This window comes from Drosophila grimshawi, unplaced genomic scaffold, assembly GCF_018153295.1.
Source record: "Drosophila grimshawi isolate 15287-2541.00 unplaced genomic scaffold, ASM1815329v1 contig_1377, whole genome shotgun sequence".
In the NCBI taxonomy this organism is placed as follows: domain Eukaryota; kingdom Metazoa; phylum Arthropoda; class Insecta; order Diptera; family Drosophilidae; genus Drosophila; species Drosophila grimshawi.
In genome coordinates, this window is record NW_025062900.1 from 16,963,127 (window position 1) to 16,979,038 (window position 15,912).

The window sequence follows — 15,912 nt, forward strand, 5'->3', positions numbered from 1 at the left end:
CGAAAATACCTTATATCTCCCGCAATTTAAGAGCTATAGTTAGCAAACTTGGAAGGAAGATACTAGGAACCAAAATTCTCAATAGCCTATATCATGCGCAATTTTAAAGGCAAACTTTGAGGATAGATAACAAGGAATCTCCTTCAAAGATCGGATTTTCTTGGCTTATTGGCTCTTATGGTATCAGATTAGTTCGCAGTCGGTTACACCCAATTGCAACGTTCGCACTTATTTATTAATATTTTAATGACGTCAGTATATCTATTGAAACAGGTGAGAGAATAATATGTGTTTTTATATAAATATAATAAATAAATATATTTGAGTGAGCCTCTGTATATCTATTGAAACAGGTGTGACAAAAATATGTGTTTTTAATTTAATTCAAGCGAAAAATATTTGTATTTTTTCCAGAAATTCCAGAATAAGTAAGTTGATACATGAAAGCTGTTCATAAGTATTTCGAAAATTGTCAGAAGTTGCAGTTGAAAATAATATTACCAATATGACATGGAGCAGAATCATACTGATATTTTTTCCGAGTAAGATAAATGTGCTTAGACAATATGGTCCAGTTTTTACTATTGATTTTGCCGGAAAATTAACACCGTTAAGTAAAAGGATATTCTACGAAAACTTTCATTAGTCACATTGCTGAGAGAATATTAAAAAATTCGAAAATTAAAGAAAATGATTCCATAACCATGCCCGAATTTTTGAGATCGTTACTGTATAAACATTAAATTGAAATGGGATCATCATCATATATTTACGTAATTATACCATTGAAATATACTTTCTTTTCAGTGTTACTATGGAGCCTCCCTCTCTCAAATTCCACGTCAGATTTATCAACAACTCGATTTGTATTGTTAGTATTCACTACTTCATTCAGTACTCCTTTAATAAAAATACCTCTATCCCTACTTATGCAGCCAAGAAGACGTCTACAATCTTAGCGACTCCAAGAACTTGGTGGACAAATTAGACTCTACTAAAACTACTGTGTTGTATATGCATGGTTTGAATGAGAATATTAATTCCGAGAGCGTTCAAGTTATCGCAGAGGCCTATTCGGAGCGCAGTGATACAAACTTAATTATTCTGGATTGGTCTCAACTAGCGGAAGATAATTATTTATCCCTTGTGTTGGTGAATTTACAACAATTGGCACAATATTTGGCAACAGTTTTGCTTGAAATGTTTGACCAAGGCTTGGATATTGTGAAACTGCACATTGTTGGGCACTCACTGGGCGGACAGTTGGCTGGCAATACTGGTCGTGAGATCCTTAAGCAATCCAACGGTGTCAAGAAAATAAAAAGGTGACTTCGCAACATGAACTACAAAGTTCTTCACCTGATAATTCATTTCATACCATACTTGCTCAGAATTAGCGGCTTGGATCCAGCCTTCCCTCTTTTCTACTTTAACGCTGGCATAATCAAACACCTGTCAAAAGATGATGCCGAATCAGTAGATGCTATACACACAGATGGGTTTCGCTTTGGGGCACCGATCAGCACATGCACAGCGGATTTCTACCCTAATGGTGGCACTGCACCTCAGCCGGGTTGCCAGAATGAAATGCTCAACCCTATTGATTTGTGTAGCCATCAGCGTAGCTGGTGGTTTTGGGCCGAGAGTGTATCTGATCGTTTTCCTGAAAAATTTAATGCGGTGGCTGCCGAAAACTGGATATTATTCATGCTAAATGTTAAGAAACCTGATAAAGCTGTCATGGGTCATTATTGTCCCACAACGTAAGTTAGAAGGGAGACGAATATGTTTTTAAGAAAATTGATTTGTATTTACCTTAAATATTTTATTTTAGTGCACGTGGCAACTATTACTTGCAAACGAATGGCGAAACACCCTTTGCACGTGGAGAGAAGGGCCTTACATACATGTACATGTAAGGAACTTTTAGGTAATGCCAATACCTATATGTTATTATTATACAATCAAAATATATTATTATTATATCTTATGATACAAATATATACATACATCAACGGCAAATGTTTAGATTTGAAAATAAATCGATGATTTTTGAACATTAATTTGTTGTTTTTCTTTAGATTTCTTAAGGTCTACATAAATTGCGCCAACAGAATCGATATTAAAGTATCGATATCAATGAATTTATTTATCTGATCAGGCTGTAGTGATGGGTCACAATTGTCCCACAACGTAAGTTGTGGATGTGGATCCAAATGAACTTATGGGCAATAACAATACTTATGAAGTCACAGAACCCGAAAACTAAATCAAAGAATTATAATGTATTTAGCGCACAATTAAGTGCTATTTTAATAATTGTTGCTTGCTTTTGTTAACTGAACATCAGGTTTATAATATTTGATATGTTTCGATTGTAAAATTATTTTTTTTTCCAAAGGTTACTTAAATTTCGTTTAGCGCCAAACAGTACAAACGAAATGAATATGGAAAATGGTTAAGGTATGCAAAACAATATACGTAGATGCTTTCATCACATTGGTGTCAAATATTTAGCTTAGAATATATATTTACACAATTTTAATTACTAGCTTACAGCTGGCAAGTAAAAGTGGCAGCTTATTTGCAAGAGTAATTATAATAATGATTTGTTAACAACACTTAATCATTTTCGCTTATCTTCGTGAGGTACTCTGTTTTTAATTATGTTAAATATAAGTTTCATCATATTTTGATTTCAACATTAAATTTATTCAGCCTGCTTTAAAAACCGAAATACCTAAATTTTAAATTAAAATATACAATACTAAGTTGTTGGACCGATCATTTAGGTCGGCAAAGGTAGGTACATATTCTTAAGATTTTATGGCAATAAAGAAAACATTTTTGGTATCTAAGTAGAGTGGAGTATAGTTCTAATGCGCGAGATGTAAAACCAAAATATCTTAGTAGTTTGATCAAAGTTCAAAAATCATCAAGCATTTCCACTCAGATCGAGGGAACCGTGTATTTAAGTAGAGTTAGAAACGATTGTTATTTAGTTACTAATTTTACGTCGACACAATAAGACCTCGGCCCTAACCAACTGTGCCTTTTCATTTAAGTGTTAAAATGCTTGCAAATTTGTGGCTTGTGCTTATAGCTATGATAACACAAAGTGGTATATAATCCATGCACATATTAAACGGATCACAAAAATCCCCATACTACAAACACAGTTTTCTTATATTTTTTTATTAATATTTTAATGAACCTCAGAAAATCTGACTAATGAAACATATGTGAGAAATTAAAAATAAATTGTTACATGAAAGCTGTTCATAAATATTTAGACATTTGTTAGAAGTTGCAGTTGAAAAACAATAATATTATCGATATGCCATGGAGCAGAATCATACTGATATTTTTCCCGAGTAAGATAAATGTGCTTAGACAATATGGTCCAGTTTTTACTATTGATTTTGCAGGAAAATTAACACCGTTAAGTAAAAGGATACGAGTATTCTACGAAAACTTTCATTAGTCACATTGCTGAGAGAATATTAAAAAATTCGAAAATTAAAGAAAATAATTTCATAACCATGGCCGAATTTTTGAAATCGCCACTGTATAAACTAATACATAAATTAAATTGAAATGGGATCATCATCATATATTTACGTAATTATAAACCTTATATATATTTACTTTTCAGTGTTACTATGGAGCCTCCCTCTCTTAAATTTCACGTCAGACTTATCAACAGCTAAATTTGTATTGTTAGTATTCACTACTTCATTCAGTACTCCTTTAATACAAATAACTCTTTCCCTACTGATGCAGCCTAGAAGACGTCTACAATCTTAGCGACTCCAAGAACTTGGTGGACAAATTAGACTCTACTAAAACTACTGTGTTGTATTTGCATGGTTTTGGTGAGAATATGAATTCGGAGAGCATTCAAGTCATCGCAGAGGCCTATTCGGAGCGCAGTGATACAAACTTAATTATTCTGGATTGGGCACAACTGGCGGGTGGTGATTATGCATTGGATGCGGTTGTCAATGTAAATCGATTGGGATCACATTTGGCAACAGTTTTGCTTGAAATGTTTGACCAAGGCTTGGATATTGAGAAACTACACATTGTTGCTCACTCACTGGGCGGACAGTTGGCTGGCAATACTGGTCGAGAGATCCTTAAGCAATCCAACGGTGTCAAGAAAATTAAAAGGTGACTTCGCAACATGAACTACAAAGTTCTTCACCTGATAATTCATTTCATACCATACTTGCTCAGAATTAGCGCCTTGGATCCAGCCTTCCCTCTATTCTACTTGAACGCTGGCATAATCAAACACCTGTCAAAAGATGATGCCGAATTCGTAGATGTTATACACACAGATGCGTGGCACTATGGAGCACCGTTCAGCACTGGCACAGCGGATTTCTGGCCTAATGGTGGCACTGCACCTCAGCCGGGTTGCCAGAATGAAATGCTCAACCCTATTGATTTGTGTAGCCATCAGCGTAGCTGGTGGTTTTGGGCCGAGAGTGTATCCGATCGTTTTCCTGAAAAATTTAATGCGGTGGCTGCCGAAAACTGGATATTATTCATGCTAAATGTTAAGAAACCTGATAAAGCTGTCATGGGTCATTATTGTCCCACAACGTAAGTTAGAAGGGAGACGAATATGTTTTTAATTAAATTGATTTGTATTTACTTTAAATATTTTATTTTAGTGCACGTGGCAACTATTACTTGCAAACGAATGGCGAAACACCCTTTGCACGTGGAGAGAAGGGCCTTACATACATGTACATGTAAGGAACTTTTAGGTAATGCCAATACCTATATGTTATTATTATACAATCAAAATATATTATTATTATATCTTATGATACAAATATATACATACATCAACGGCAAATGTTTAGATTTGAAAATAAATCGATGATTTTTGAACATTAATTTGTTGTTTTTCTTTAGATTTCTTAAGGTCTACATAAATTGCGCCAACAGAATCGATATTAAAGTATCGATATCAATGAATTTATTTATCTGATCAGGCTGTAGTGATGGGTCACAATTGTCTCACAACGTAAGTTGTGGATGTGGATCCAAATGAACTTATGGGCAATAACAATACTTATGAAGTCACAGAACCCGAAAACTAAATCAAAGAATTATAATGTATTTTGCGCAAAATGATGTGATATTTTAATAAATTGTTGCGTGCTTTTGTTAACTAAACATCAGGGTTATAATATTTTATATGTTTCGATTGTTAAGCCTTTTTTTATCAAATGTTTCTTAAATTTCGTTTAGCGCCAAACAGTACAAACGAAATGAATATGGAAAATGGTTAAGGTATGCAAAACAATATACGTAGATGCTTTTATCACATTGCTGGCAAATGTTTAGCTTATGTGTACACTTAGAATATATATTTACACAATTTTAATTACTAGCTTACAGCTGGCATGTAAAAGTGGCAACTTCTTTGCAAGAGTAATTATATTAATGATTTATTAACAACACTTAATCATTTTCGCTTATCTTCGTGAGGTACTCTGTTTTTAATTATGTTAAATATGAGTTTCATCATATTTTGATTTCAACATTAAATTTATTCAGCCTGCTTTAAAAACCGAAATACCTAAATTTTAAATTAAAATATACAATACTAAGTTGTTGGATCGATCATGTAGATCGGTAAAGGTATTTACATTTTCTTAAGATTTCATGGCAATAAAGAAAACATCTTAGGTATTTTAGTAGAGTGGTGGGAGTAGAGTTCTAATGCGCGAAATGTAAAAACTAAAATCTCTTAGTAGTTTGATCAAAGTTCAAAGATCATCAAGCATTTCCACTAAGATCGAGGGAACCGTGTATTTAAGTAGAGTTAGAAACAATTGTTATTTAGTTACTAATTTTACGTCGACACAATAAGACCTCGGCCCTAACCAACTGTGCCTTTTCAATTAAGTGTTAAAATGCTTGCAAATTTGTGGCTTGTGCTTATAGCTATGATAACACAAAGTGGTATATAATCCATGCACATATTAAAAGGATCACAAAAATCCCCATACGACAAACACAGTTTTCTTATATTTTTTTATTAATATTTTGATGAACCTCAGAAAATCTGACTAATGAAACATATGTGAGAAATTAAAAACAAATTGATGCATGAAAGCTGTTCATAAATATTTAGACATTTGTTAGAAGTTAAGATTTGTCACGATGACAAAGAATGAGCAGAATCGTTCTGATATTATTTCCGAGTAAGATAAATGTGCTTAGACAATATGGTCCAGTTTTTACTATTGATTTTGCCGGAAAATTAACACCGTTAGGTGAAAGGATATTCTACGAAAAGTTAAATTAAGTTAAGAAAGATAAGTTACAGAAAAAATTAAAAATATAAAGAAAATGATTCTATAATAATGCCCGAATTTTTGAGATCGCCACTGTATAACCTAATACATAAATTAAATTGAAATGGGATCATCATCATATATTTACGTAATTATAAACTTTATATATATATTTTTTTTTTCAGTGTTACTATGGAGCCTCCCTCTCTCAAATTCCACTTCAGATTTATCAACAGCTAAATTTGTATTGTTAGTATTCACTACTTCATTCAGTACTCCTTTAATACAAATACCTCTATTCCTACTGATGCAGCCTAGAAGACGTCTACAATCTTAGCGACTCCAAGAACTTGGTGGACAAATTAGACTCTACTAAAACTACTGTGTTGTATTTGCATGGTTTTAATGAGAATATGAATTCGGAAAGCATTCAAGTCATCGCAGAGGCCTATTCGGAGCGCAATGATACAAACTTAATTATTCTGGATTGGGCACAACTGGCGGGTGGTGATTATGCATTGGATGCGGTGGTCAATGTAAATCGATTGGGATCACATTTGGCAACAGTTTTGCTTGAAATGTTTGACCAAGGCTTGGATATTGAGAAACTACACATTGTTGGGCACTCACTGGGCGGACAGTTGGCTGGCAATACTGGTCGAGAGATCCTTAAGCAATCCAACGGTGTCAAGAAAATTAAAAGGTGACTTCGCAACATGAACTACAAAGTTCTTCACCTGATAATTCATTTCATACCATACTTGCTCAGAATTAGCGCCTTGGATCCAGCCTTCCCTTTATTCTACTTGAACGCTGGCATAAACAAACACCTGTCAAAAGATGATGCCGAATTCGTAGATGTTATACACACAGATGCGGGGAAGTCTGGAGCACCGTTCAGCACTGGCACAGCGGATTTCTGGCCTAATGGGGGCAGAACATTGCAGCCGGGTTGTCCGAAAAAAATGCTCCCGGAGAGTATTGTGTGTAGCCATCAGCGTAGCTGGTGGTTTTGGGCCGAGAGTGTATCCGATCGTTTTCCTGAAAAATTTAATGCGTTGGCTGCCAAAAACTGGAGACTCTTCAAGCTGAATGTTACCGAATCTGGTGAAGCTGTCATGGGTCATTATTGTCCCACAACGTAAGTTAGAAGGGAGACGAATATGTTTTTAAGAAAATTGATTTGTATTCTCTTTAAATATTTTATTTTAGTGCACGTGGCAATTATTACTTGCAAACGAATGGCGAAACACCCTTTGCACGTGGAGAGAAGGGCCTTACATACATGTAAGGAACTTTTAGGTAATGCTAAAACCGATTGTTATTATTATATTATCAAATTATATTATTGATGCATCTTACGATACCAATATACATATATCAACGGCAGATGTTTAGATTTGAAAATAAATCGTTGATTTTTGAACATTAATTTGTTGTTCTGGTGCTTGTCGTGATGTTCTTTAGTTATTTTTTAAAGTCTACATATAACGCGCCAGAGTCTATATTAAAGTATCGATATCAATGAATTGACTTATCGATACCGAATACTCAACCTCGTTGCGAGAGTATCGCGCATCTCTCGTGGCTTCTTGCACACATAAGTAAAACATAAGAAACTTGCTGTTAAAAACAAAAATTTATCAAAATGAAAATAAAGCTCATTGACTCCGTTGTGCGAAGCTTTAAGGTGGCCAAGATATTTCGCGAGAACACAGATAAAATCAACGCCATCGACTTTGCACCAAATGGCGAGCATCTAATCTCCTGCAGCGAGGATGACCAAATTGTTATATACGATTGCGAGAAAGGTACCCAGTCCAGGACGGTGAACTCGAAGAAGTATGGTGTGGATCTCATTCACTTTACACATGCAAACAATACGGCAATACACAGTTCGACAAAGGTGGACGATACGATCAGATATCTTAGCTTGCACGACAACAAGTACTTGCGCTATTTTCCCGGGCACACAAAGAAGGTGATTTCGCTGTGCATTTCGCCGGTGGAGGATACTTTTCTGTCCGGTTCACTGGACAAGACGCTGCGCCTGTGGGACTTGCGTTCACCAAATTGTCAGGGCCTGATGCATTTGTCCGGTCGCCCCATTGCAGCCTACGATCCCGAGGGTCTGATCTTTGCCGCCGGCGTCAATTCGGAGAGCATTAAATTATACGATTTGCGCTCGTTTGATAAGGGACCCTTTGTCACTTTCAAGCTCAACCAGGAGAAGGAGTGCGACTGGACGGGATTGAAATTTTCGCGCGATGGCAAAACAATATTGATCAGTACGAACGGTTCGGTTATACGTCTTGTTGATGCCTTCCATGGGACTCCGTTGCAGACATTTACGGGCTATCCGAACAACAAGGGTATTGCTATCGAGGCGAGCTTCAGTCCGGACTCACAGTTCATCTTCTCCGGCAGCACCGATGGCCGTGTGCACATCTGGAACGCGGACACCGGTAACAAGGTCTCTGTGCTGAATGGCGATCATCCCGGTCCTGTGCAGTGTGTGCAGTTCAATCCCAAATACATGATGCTCGCCTCGGCATGCACGAACATGGCCTTCTGGCTGCCCACCTCCGAGGAGGGTCTTTAGAGTACATAGTCTTATATATTTTGGTATATTTAAGTAAACAATTAATACTAAATACTTTAAAAGTTTAATTAATTGCAACAGTATTATAATGTTAAAATCAACTAAGACGATCCCATCTGCTGCTTTGTCTTGTGTCGCTCGTAGGTGGTGCGTATGGTGCTCAGGAGTTGGGTCAGATTGTGGCCCATCTTGGCGCTGATCCCCAGCAATTTTGGCTCATCTAACTGCTGCTGCAATTGTTCGTAGTTGGATGCACTGGCTGGCACATCCATTTTATTGGCCACCACCAGCTGCGGTCGATTTGCCAGACTGCCACCAAACTGCTCCAGTTCGTGCTTTAGTTGTTGGTATTGCGTCCACGGCTCAGGTGCACTGGCATCGAGCACAAACAAGAGCAGCGTACAACGCTCGGCGTGCTTGAGGAACTGTATACCTAGTCCCTTGTTGCGATGTGCATCCGGCACAAGGCCAGGCAGATCGGCAATGGTCAACTGCACATGATCCTCGTACTGCACGGTGCCCAAATGCGGACGCAGCGTTGTGAATGCATATGGCGCCACTTTTGGCTTGGCGCGTGTCAACGCATTTAGCAAGGTGCTCTTGCCGGCATTGGGAAAGCCGATCATGCCGACCTCAGCCATGCTGCGCAGCTCCAAAATGTAGCTGCTGTCCTCGCCAGGTGGTCCGTATTCGCACACCTTGGGACTGGTCTCCTTGTCGGTGGTGAAGAAGCGATTCCCCTTCCCACCGGCTCCGCCACGTGCTGCCACAAACATCAGATCCGCAGTGGCCAAATCAGCCACAATCAGACCTTTCCCGCTTCGCACAACGGTTCCGATGGGCACTTTGATCACCGTGTGCTTAGCATTCTTACCATGGCATTCCTTGGCGCCCCCAATGCCACCTTCGCTGGCTCGAAGTACACTGCTAACATGATTGAAGTTACGCACATCGTTGGAGGCTTGGAGGATGACATGACCACCATTGCCACCATCACCGCCATCGGGTCCGGCGCGCTCATTGCACCACAGCTGCAGGAACGAGACGCAGCCGTCGCCGCCCTTGCCACCAACGGTCCTCACTCGCTTCGCATCCGAAAAGTATTGAGCCTAAAAGTGGATGCTCGGACTAATTGTTATGTAAACAGATTTGTCTTATTGGGCCTACCTCTTTGCGTGTGGACTTTCCCTTTTTGGGACGCAGTGCAGCCGCAATCTGGCAATAGTTCACTCGGTTTTTGCCAAAACATTTAAAGACCAATCGGCTTGGGATTGAAAACAGCGACATTTCGTCGAGTTCCTTTATATCAATCCAAGATATCGATATACTTGTATGTTGTCAGCTGATGCTATCGATAGCAATTCAATGCTGGGACCCCGAAGTTTTGTGCATTTCAGAAAAATGTCCATAAAAGCAGCACTCATTGATCTTAGCGGTACTTTGCATGTAGAGGATGATCCAACGCCAAACGCTCCTGTTGCATTACAAAGGTATAACAGGTTTAATATTTATATGTGCATGTACATAGATAAATTTACATATATATATACTTCTAGACTTCGGGACAGCGGGGTTTCCGTTAGGTTTGTAACAAACACCACGAAAGACTCGAAATCTACACTTTTTGAACGGCTTTCTAAAATTGGCTTCCAACTGGAGATCTCAGAGATTTACAGTTCACTGAGCGCAGCTGCCACATTTGTATTGAATGAGAAATTGAATCCCTTCTATTTGCTGACGAGTGATGCACGTAAGGATTTCCCTGAAGAAGACACGAGTCGTCCACTGGATTCGGTTGTTGTCGGTCTGGCGCCCAATGCGTTCGACTACGACCACATGAATAAGGCATTCAAGTAAGCTAATAAATTAAGTATTGCGACACACATAAATAAAATGTAATTTTTAATCAGTGTGCTGCTTCAGGAGAAGACACACAAACTTGTGGCCGTGCATCAGGGCAAGTACTATAAGCGAGCGGATGGCCTAGCTTTGGGTCCGGGGTGCTTCGTCAAAGGACTGGAGTATGCGACTGGGAGTACGGCAACGATTATTGGCAAGCCGAATCGCTTCTTTTTCCAAAGCGCCTTGCCTGCCAGCTTGAGACCGGAAGAATGCGTGATGATTGGTGATGTAAGCTGAAATTATGTTTACATATTAATTGATTGATATATTACTGTGGTCATGTGCATTTCTAGGATGCCAATGATGATATTGCCGGTGCCATGAAAGTGGGTCTGCAGGGCGTACTGGTCAAGACGGGTAAATTCTTGCCGGACGCATTGGCAGCCATGTCGACACCACCAACAGCTGTGGTGACCAACTTTTCCGAGGCAGTTGACTGGGTGCTATGTAAAAATAGAAGTTAAATTTTTAATTGTACGCTTTCCGAAAACAAAAAACCAGCAAATAGCAAATGCACCAGATTTTACCGTTTCTAACTAAATTACAATTTAGGTGTGAATAATTTGTAACATGGAAAATAAATGTAATTAAAATTTGCATATATGTATGTATAATATTCATGGATGCTTTGCAGTTAAAGTCGGGGCGTAGCAATAAGTTTTTGCTCGTATTTAAATCGAACCAATATAACGTAATAATTAGTTTACTTAAAACTTTAATGTGCGCCCTTTCCATTTTCGTATATTACAATACAAACAAAATTAATTCAATATCCTGATGACTAAATAAAATTATGCTTCGTCGACTTGCTATCTTATATTTATAAAAATCTAATGAAAGTGTTGCGAACACTAATTGTTGAGTATAAATTTGAACTGTAATTTAATTTAATAATCGACGCAGTGTTGCATTGTTATTTGCATCGAATTTTTGTGGTATCTTTTCGGTTGGTATATTTTAGTAATTGTGCAAGACTCGCAATTTGAGACCGTACATACTTTATTGACACAATGTTAGTTTATTACTTTAATTGTTTATTCACCTTTTAAGCTTTGGCGTGTATGACTTGACGTTTTTGTTTTTGTAAATTGCACATACTGCACAAATAATATTTCGCTCAATGAGTTGGATAAATGATACCAACACGGAAACGCATTTTTTTAGTTATATTATTAATTGCCCTACTGGGCCTCTTGCTGCGCTTTCTACTCTTCAATCGTCCACTACCGGATTTGAAGGTAAGCGATGAATTATGATTACTGGAGAAAACAGTTGCATATACATGTATGTTTAGGATTTGTAATCTATATATATATATATATTATATATATATAAGTACTTATCAATATATGCATGTGTGCATACACGTTGGTCATTTATATTTGTATTTAACATACAAATTTTCAGTATTTAAAAAATGACTAGCATCTTTTTTATTATTATTTCATTATCAAATTTTCTTTTAGTCTACTAAATAACTTTTAGCCTCGCTGACGTACTCTATTTTGTCTGGTTAGATTAACTTACCAATACATAGTTATTATCGTAATATTAATGACAATGTGTTTTGGTTTTTATTTTAAATGTCCATGGCAATCCAAGGACGAAGCGAACTACCGAAGAAGCACCGGAGAGCCAGTGTTGGTAATGGTGTTCTATGAGGCTCTTTGCCCGGACTCCAAATACTTTATTACCAAGCAATTGTTGCCCGCGTACAAAAATGCTGCTCCCATTATGGAGGTTCAGCTTGTGCCTTATGGCAAGGTAAGCAAATACCATAAATGAATGTTTGAACAAAAAAAACATGTGGTTTTCGATTTCAAGGCCCACACAAAGACAGACGCTGAGGGTAAACTGATCTTTGACTGCCAACACGGTGCCACAGAATGCCAAGCGAACATTTATCATGCATGCGTAGCAGAAATTATCGATGATCCATTAATCCGCTTAGAAGTTGTTAACTGTATGATTCGGGACAACCGATTACCCAAAGATGCTATGCACAAGGTTTCGTCTATTTAAATGATTATTTACATATTTCAAACGTTAACGATTACCTTATATTTCCTAGTGTGCCAAGCAACACAATTTTGAGAATATTGATCTGATTCAAAAGTGCTTTGATAGCAATCATGGATCGGAATTGATGAAACTGAACGGCGATGCAACATCCGCACTTCGACCCCAAGTCACATTCATTCCAACAATAACATTAGATGGATCGCAGGGAAGACAGGCGTCAATTTTAAAGGATCTACTTGGCGAGATATGCAAGGTGGCAGCAGGCATGGATCAGGCTGAGAAAATTTGCAAACATTAGTTCAAAATATTTTTACATAAATCAATTTTTATATATAGACTGCAATTTTTGCAAATTGACAATTGTTTATTAAATTGAATTCTTGAGTTTTACAATTAATTAATAAATATAAAAAGAACATACGTTAGTCAACATAATTAATTCGTAAAAGGTTTACACTTTTTTTTTAACTATCATAAACTAATATTAGATTGATTTACATATACTCCAATTTCCGTGCTTAGCGAATTATCATCAGCACTGGATTTGGCATGCAAATTTCCATCATCTTCGCTGGTAATGGAAACCGTAAATCTTTTTATAAGGCAGCTTTTAGCGTCACACAGACTCAATGAAAATTCAATCGCCAGTGCACTTTGATTTCCAGGGACAACATTCTCTAAATGTTTTATTTGCAAAATGCATTTGCCGTCCGTTAATTGACCACGCGTTTGCTTCATTTCTAGAGCAGGATTAATGCTTCGCATCATCCACTTTTGTGGGGCATCTGCTGTGAACTTCAAGTCCGACGCTAGCTTGATGATGAAATTTAAAGTGCTGCGCTTGTGCTGAAGCAGAGGAATACTCTTAACTAGCTGCAAACCAGTTGCTTTCGATGCACTCAGCGGAGCATCTGTTTCGCTAGTAGATGAGGGAATCTGCTTAAAGTCGAGCAAAAAACGTCGAGCCTTATTCGTTGTTAAATCAATGATATGAATTGAGTGATTGTTTGTATCAGCAACTAATAATTGATGTCCACTTGCATCTACACAAAGGCCAGATGGCTCTCTCAGTGTAAGGATGCTGTCATCTTGGTTCTTGATTACCAACGTTGAAATTATATTGGTATCTATATCAATTACTTTGATTTTGTGATTATATGTGTCAGCCACATAAAGCTTGCGATCGATATGATTGAATGCAACACCCAATGGATGCTGCAATTTTGCGTTATAGAGTTTACCATCCTCATCGCCAAAAGCAAACAAATTCTATAATAAGTAAACATTAAATTACAATAGCCATGATGCATTGGGTTGGAAACTTACCAATGGATTGCGATCTCCGCCAACAACTGGCATCACTTTCCCATCGACCATTGAGGCTTTGCGTATGCTGGAGCTCTCACTATCCGCCACAAAAAGATAATCGCTGGTCATGGCTAAGCCGGATGGTTGCGCAAAAGCGGCATTTTGCGGATAGGAGTTGTTGCGATTCTCCTCGAGCCCGTTACCAATCAGTGACACACAGCATCGTGGCTCAAACTTGCGGAACTTCCACCAAATAATGCCTTCGGGAAAATAGCCCCAAATCTGATGGGTGCCGGCCATGGCAATCAAGACGATTGTCTTCTCGGGCACATTCAATTCGTCGACGTGGAAGGACATGTCCATGTCTCGTGTGCGAAACACTGCAACATCCCAGGGCGATGATAGCGGCTGTAATTGTCCTAATTTTCCACCCACACGCTCGTTGCCCTGGTATCCTGTGCCTGCCAGTGTTTCAACAATTCCATTTTTTAGAGATATTTGTCGAAGTGCATGATTATCGGTGTCAGCCACGATGAGTGTGTGCTCATCCAGAAATGCAACTCCTTGCGGATTATTGAACCGTGCCGTCAATAAATCGCCATCCACTAATCCATTATCGAGTCCTCCAATCTTATGTTCCACGATTCCGGCAATTGTAACGACCAGCACGCGATTGTTGCCCGCATCAGCAATAGCATAACGATCCGAAAACCGGGATATTTTTGCTGGGAAACGGAGATTCGACGCCGGTTGCAGATCCGTCGACAGCTGCAGTGGCAAACTGCTGTTATCGATCTTCTGCTGCCGTCCAAAATAGGTTAAGGCTGCACCGACGAAGTCGTGCAGAAATTCGCTATGTCCCTCACCCATCAGCAGCAACATCGGCAGCCCGCTCGGACTCAGTACCAGGAGCGAGGGCCAGCAGCGTATGCTCAGTGCTTGCCATAAGGAGGTCTTCGAATCGTTGACAATGGGGTGCTTGATTCCATAACGCTGCGCTGCCGAGAGAATATTTGCGGCTGTGCGCTCATTCTCGAACTTGGGGCTATGCACGCCGACAACGACGAGGCCTTTTTCAACGGTGAATCTCTCTTCGAGAGCTCGCAGCTCAGGCAACACATGCATGCAGTTAATACAGCAGTATGTGAAGAAATCCAGAACAACCAGTTTGCCATGCAATCCGGCAAGTGTCAGCGGCCGACTCACATTGAACCAATCCAAATCTAAATGGAATTTTGAATATGTTTTAATCAGTATTGACATTAAGAACTTTGGCACATACCACAATCGAATTCAAATTGTAAGGATTTCACTTTCGCAATGGAATTGTCGTCTGCGTTCCATCGTCCAAAAAACTCTTCAAATACTTTTGCTCTATTGTTTTTGTTGCTGCGATAATTTTGCTGTAGTTCCTCGGTAAGGTAAGTAACAATATCGATTGCGGACAAGTCCACCGAACACTCCATTCTTATGCTTTGTTCAATTTTTATTACCGAGAGTGCTATATTAGTAACAAAAATTATGACTTATTTAAACCTATCGATATACATGTATGTAATTATTGTTGCTGACAACTATCGATGATCGAAGCATGAGAGATCGAAAGAAATAATACGAAAAGAAAAAAAAGACAAACAAAAACAATACAGTCAGAAACGTTTAAGTAAACCAATTAAAAATTTAAAGTTAATTTGTTGCAAGCGAAAGATGGATAGTTTAAGTTGGAGAATGAGTTTACTTGAATTAATAAAATAATTT

At 38.3% G+C, this 15,912-nt stretch overlaps 8 protein-coding genes across 8 annotated transcripts; 6 read left to right on the forward strand and 2 right to left on the reverse strand.

Annotated features, from left to right (window-relative positions):
- Nucleotides 1-510: 510 nt before the first annotated feature.
- LOC116805219 (lipase member H-A-like) lies at nt 511-1,997 on the forward strand. Its single transcript, XM_032735758.2, has 4 exons — nt 511-542; nt 936-1,325; nt 1,392-1,763; nt 1,835-1,997. Exons 1-4 carry the CDS (start codon nt 511-513, stop codon nt 1,917-1,919), a joined length of 879 nt encoding a protein of 292 aa, XP_032591649.1. The 3' UTR covers nt 1,920-1,997.
- Nucleotides 1,998-2,999: 1,002 nt separating this feature from the next.
- On the forward strand, nt 3,000-4,911 carry LOC6561427 (lipase member H-A-like). Its single transcript, XM_032736310.1, has 5 exons — nt 3,000-3,121; nt 3,656-3,719; nt 3,784-4,173; nt 4,240-4,611; nt 4,683-4,911. The coding sequence occupies exons 1-5, from the start codon at nt 3,073-3,075 to the stop codon at nt 4,765-4,767; spliced, it is 960 nt and encodes a 319-aa protein (XP_032592201.1). The 5' UTR covers nt 3,000-3,072; the 3' UTR covers nt 4,768-4,911.
- A 994-nt stretch (nt 4,912-5,905) lies between these two features.
- Nucleotides 5,906-7,689, forward strand: LOC116805254 (lipase member H-A-like). The gene is made up of 5 exons (XM_032736133.1): nt 5,906-5,985; nt 6,506-6,569; nt 6,634-7,023; nt 7,090-7,461; nt 7,533-7,689. The coding sequence occupies exons 1-5, from the start codon at nt 5,937-5,939 to the stop codon at nt 7,609-7,611; spliced, it is 954 nt and encodes a 317-aa protein (XP_032592024.1). The 5' UTR covers nt 5,906-5,936; the 3' UTR covers nt 7,612-7,689.
- A 230-nt stretch (nt 7,690-7,919) lies between these two features.
- LOC6561426 (WD repeat-containing protein 82) lies at nt 7,920-8,974 on the forward strand. Its single transcript, XM_001987889.2, has one exon. The coding sequence runs from the start codon at nt 7,969-7,971 to the stop codon at nt 8,920-8,922; it is 954 nt and encodes a 317-aa protein (XP_001987925.1). The 5' UTR covers nt 7,920-7,968; the 3' UTR covers nt 8,923-8,974.
- Nucleotides 8,971-10,221, reverse strand: LOC6562786 (mitochondrial ribosome-associated GTPase 2). The gene is made up of 2 exons (XM_001987888.3): nt 10,090-10,221; nt 8,971-10,031 (listed from the first exon to the last, which is right to left on the reverse strand). Exons 1-2 carry the CDS (start codon nt 10,207-10,209, stop codon nt 9,024-9,026), a joined length of 1,128 nt encoding a protein of 375 aa, XP_001987924.1. The 5' UTR covers nt 10,210-10,221; the 3' UTR covers nt 8,971-9,023.
- A 102-nt stretch (nt 10,222-10,323) lies between these two features.
- LOC6562785 (haloacid dehalogenase-like hydrolase domain-containing protein 2) lies at nt 10,324-11,423 on the forward strand. Its single transcript, XM_001987887.3, has 4 exons — nt 10,324-10,412; nt 10,479-10,775; nt 10,833-11,052; nt 11,118-11,423. Exons 1-4 carry the CDS (start codon nt 10,324-10,326, stop codon nt 11,286-11,288), a joined length of 777 nt encoding a protein of 258 aa, XP_001987923.1. The 3' UTR covers nt 11,289-11,423.
- A 363-nt stretch (nt 11,424-11,786) lies between these two features.
- On the forward strand, nt 11,787-13,285 carry LOC6562851 (gamma-interferon-inducible lysosomal thiol reductase). Its single transcript, XM_032736690.1, has 4 exons — nt 11,787-12,062; nt 12,427-12,588; nt 12,649-12,831; nt 12,896-13,285. Exons 1-4 carry the CDS (start codon nt 11,958-11,960, stop codon nt 13,142-13,144), a joined length of 699 nt encoding a protein of 232 aa, XP_032592581.1. The 5' UTR covers nt 11,787-11,957; the 3' UTR covers nt 13,145-13,285.
- Nucleotides 13,286-13,305: 20 nt separating this feature from the next.
- Nucleotides 13,306-15,710, reverse strand: LOC6562850 (NHL repeat-containing protein 2). Its single transcript, XM_001987885.3, has 3 exons — nt 15,437-15,710; nt 14,173-15,377; nt 13,306-14,115 (listed from the first exon to the last, which is right to left on the reverse strand). Exons 1-3 carry the CDS (start codon nt 15,618-15,620, stop codon nt 13,318-13,320), a joined length of 2,187 nt encoding a protein of 728 aa, XP_001987921.1. The 5' UTR covers nt 15,621-15,710; the 3' UTR covers nt 13,306-13,317.
- Between the last annotated feature and the right edge of the window lie 202 nt (nt 15,711-15,912).

Bases quoted from the DNA above. Each gene is read 5' to 3' on its own strand.
- LOC116805254 (XM_032736133.1), top strand. From the start codon at position 5,937: ATGCTTGCAAATTTGTGGCTTGTGCTTATAGCTATGATAACACAAAGT. The intron at 6,570-6,633 runs GTTAGTATTCAC...CTACTGATGCAG, and splicing joins TCAACAGCTAAATTTGTATT to CCTAGAAGACGTCTACAATC. The intron at 7,024-7,089 runs GTGACTTCGCAA...ATACTTGCTCAG, and splicing joins GGTGTCAAGAAAATTAAAAG to AATTAGCGCCTTGGATCCAG.
- LOC6562786 (XM_001987888.3), bottom strand. From the start codon at position 10,209: ATGTCGCTGTTTTCAATCCCAAGCCGATTGGTCTTTAAATGTTTTGGC. The intron at 10,032-10,089 runs GTAGGCCCAATA...ATCCACTTTTAG, and splicing joins GAAAGTCCACACGCAAAGAG to GCTCAATACTTTTCGGATGC.
- LOC6562850 (XM_001987885.3), bottom strand. From the start codon at position 15,620: ATGGAGTGTTCGGTGGACTTGTCCGCAATCGATATTGTTACTTACCTT. The intron at 15,378-15,436 runs GTATGTGCCAAA...AATTCCATTTAG, and splicing joins ACAATTTGAATTCGATTGTG to ATTTGGATTGGTTCAATGTG. The intron at 14,116-14,172 runs GTAAGTTTCCAA...TACTTATTATAG, and splicing joins GCGGAGATCGCAATCCATTG to AATTTGTTTGCTTTTGGCGA.
- LOC6561426 (XM_001987889.2), top strand. From the start codon at position 7,969: ATGAAAATAAAGCTCATTGACTCCGTTGTGCGAAGCTTTAAGGTGGCC.
- LOC6562851 (XM_032736690.1), top strand. From the start codon at position 11,958: ATGATACCAACACGGAAACGCATTTTTTTAGTTATATTATTAATTGCC. The intron at 12,063-12,426 runs GTAAGCGATGAA...TGGCAATCCAAG, and splicing joins GTCCACTACCGGATTTGAAG to GACGAAGCGAACTACCGAAG. The intron at 12,589-12,648 runs GTAAGCAAATAC...TTCGATTTCAAG, and splicing joins AGCTTGTGCCTTATGGCAAG to GCCCACACAAAGACAGACGC.
- LOC116805219 (XM_032735758.2), top strand. From the start codon at position 511: ATGGAGCAGAATCATACTGATATTTTTTCCGA. The intron at 543-935 runs GTAAGATAAATG...CTACTTATGCAG, and splicing joins CATACTGATATTTTTTCCGA to CCAAGAAGACGTCTACAATC. The intron at 1,764-1,834 runs GTAAGTTAGAAG...ATTTTATTTTAG, and splicing joins GGTCATTATTGTCCCACAAC to TGCACGTGGCAACTATTACT.
- LOC6562785 (XM_001987887.3), top strand. From the start codon at position 10,324: ATGTCCATAAAAGCAGCACTCATTGATCTTAGCGGTACTTTGCATGTA. The intron at 10,413-10,478 runs GTATAACAGGTT...ATATACTTCTAG, and splicing joins GCTCCTGTTGCATTACAAAG to ACTTCGGGACAGCGGGGTTT. The intron at 11,053-11,117 runs GTAAGCTGAAAT...GTGCATTTCTAG, and splicing joins AATGCGTGATGATTGGTGAT to GATGCCAATGATGATATTGC.
- LOC6561427 (XM_032736310.1), top strand. From the start codon at position 3,073: ATGCTTGCAAATTTGTGGCTTGTGCTTATAGCTATGATAACACAAAGT. The intron at 3,720-3,783 runs GTTAGTATTCAC...CTACTGATGCAG, and splicing joins TCAACAGCTAAATTTGTATT to CCTAGAAGACGTCTACAATC. The intron at 4,174-4,239 runs GTGACTTCGCAA...ATACTTGCTCAG, and splicing joins GGTGTCAAGAAAATTAAAAG to AATTAGCGCCTTGGATCCAG.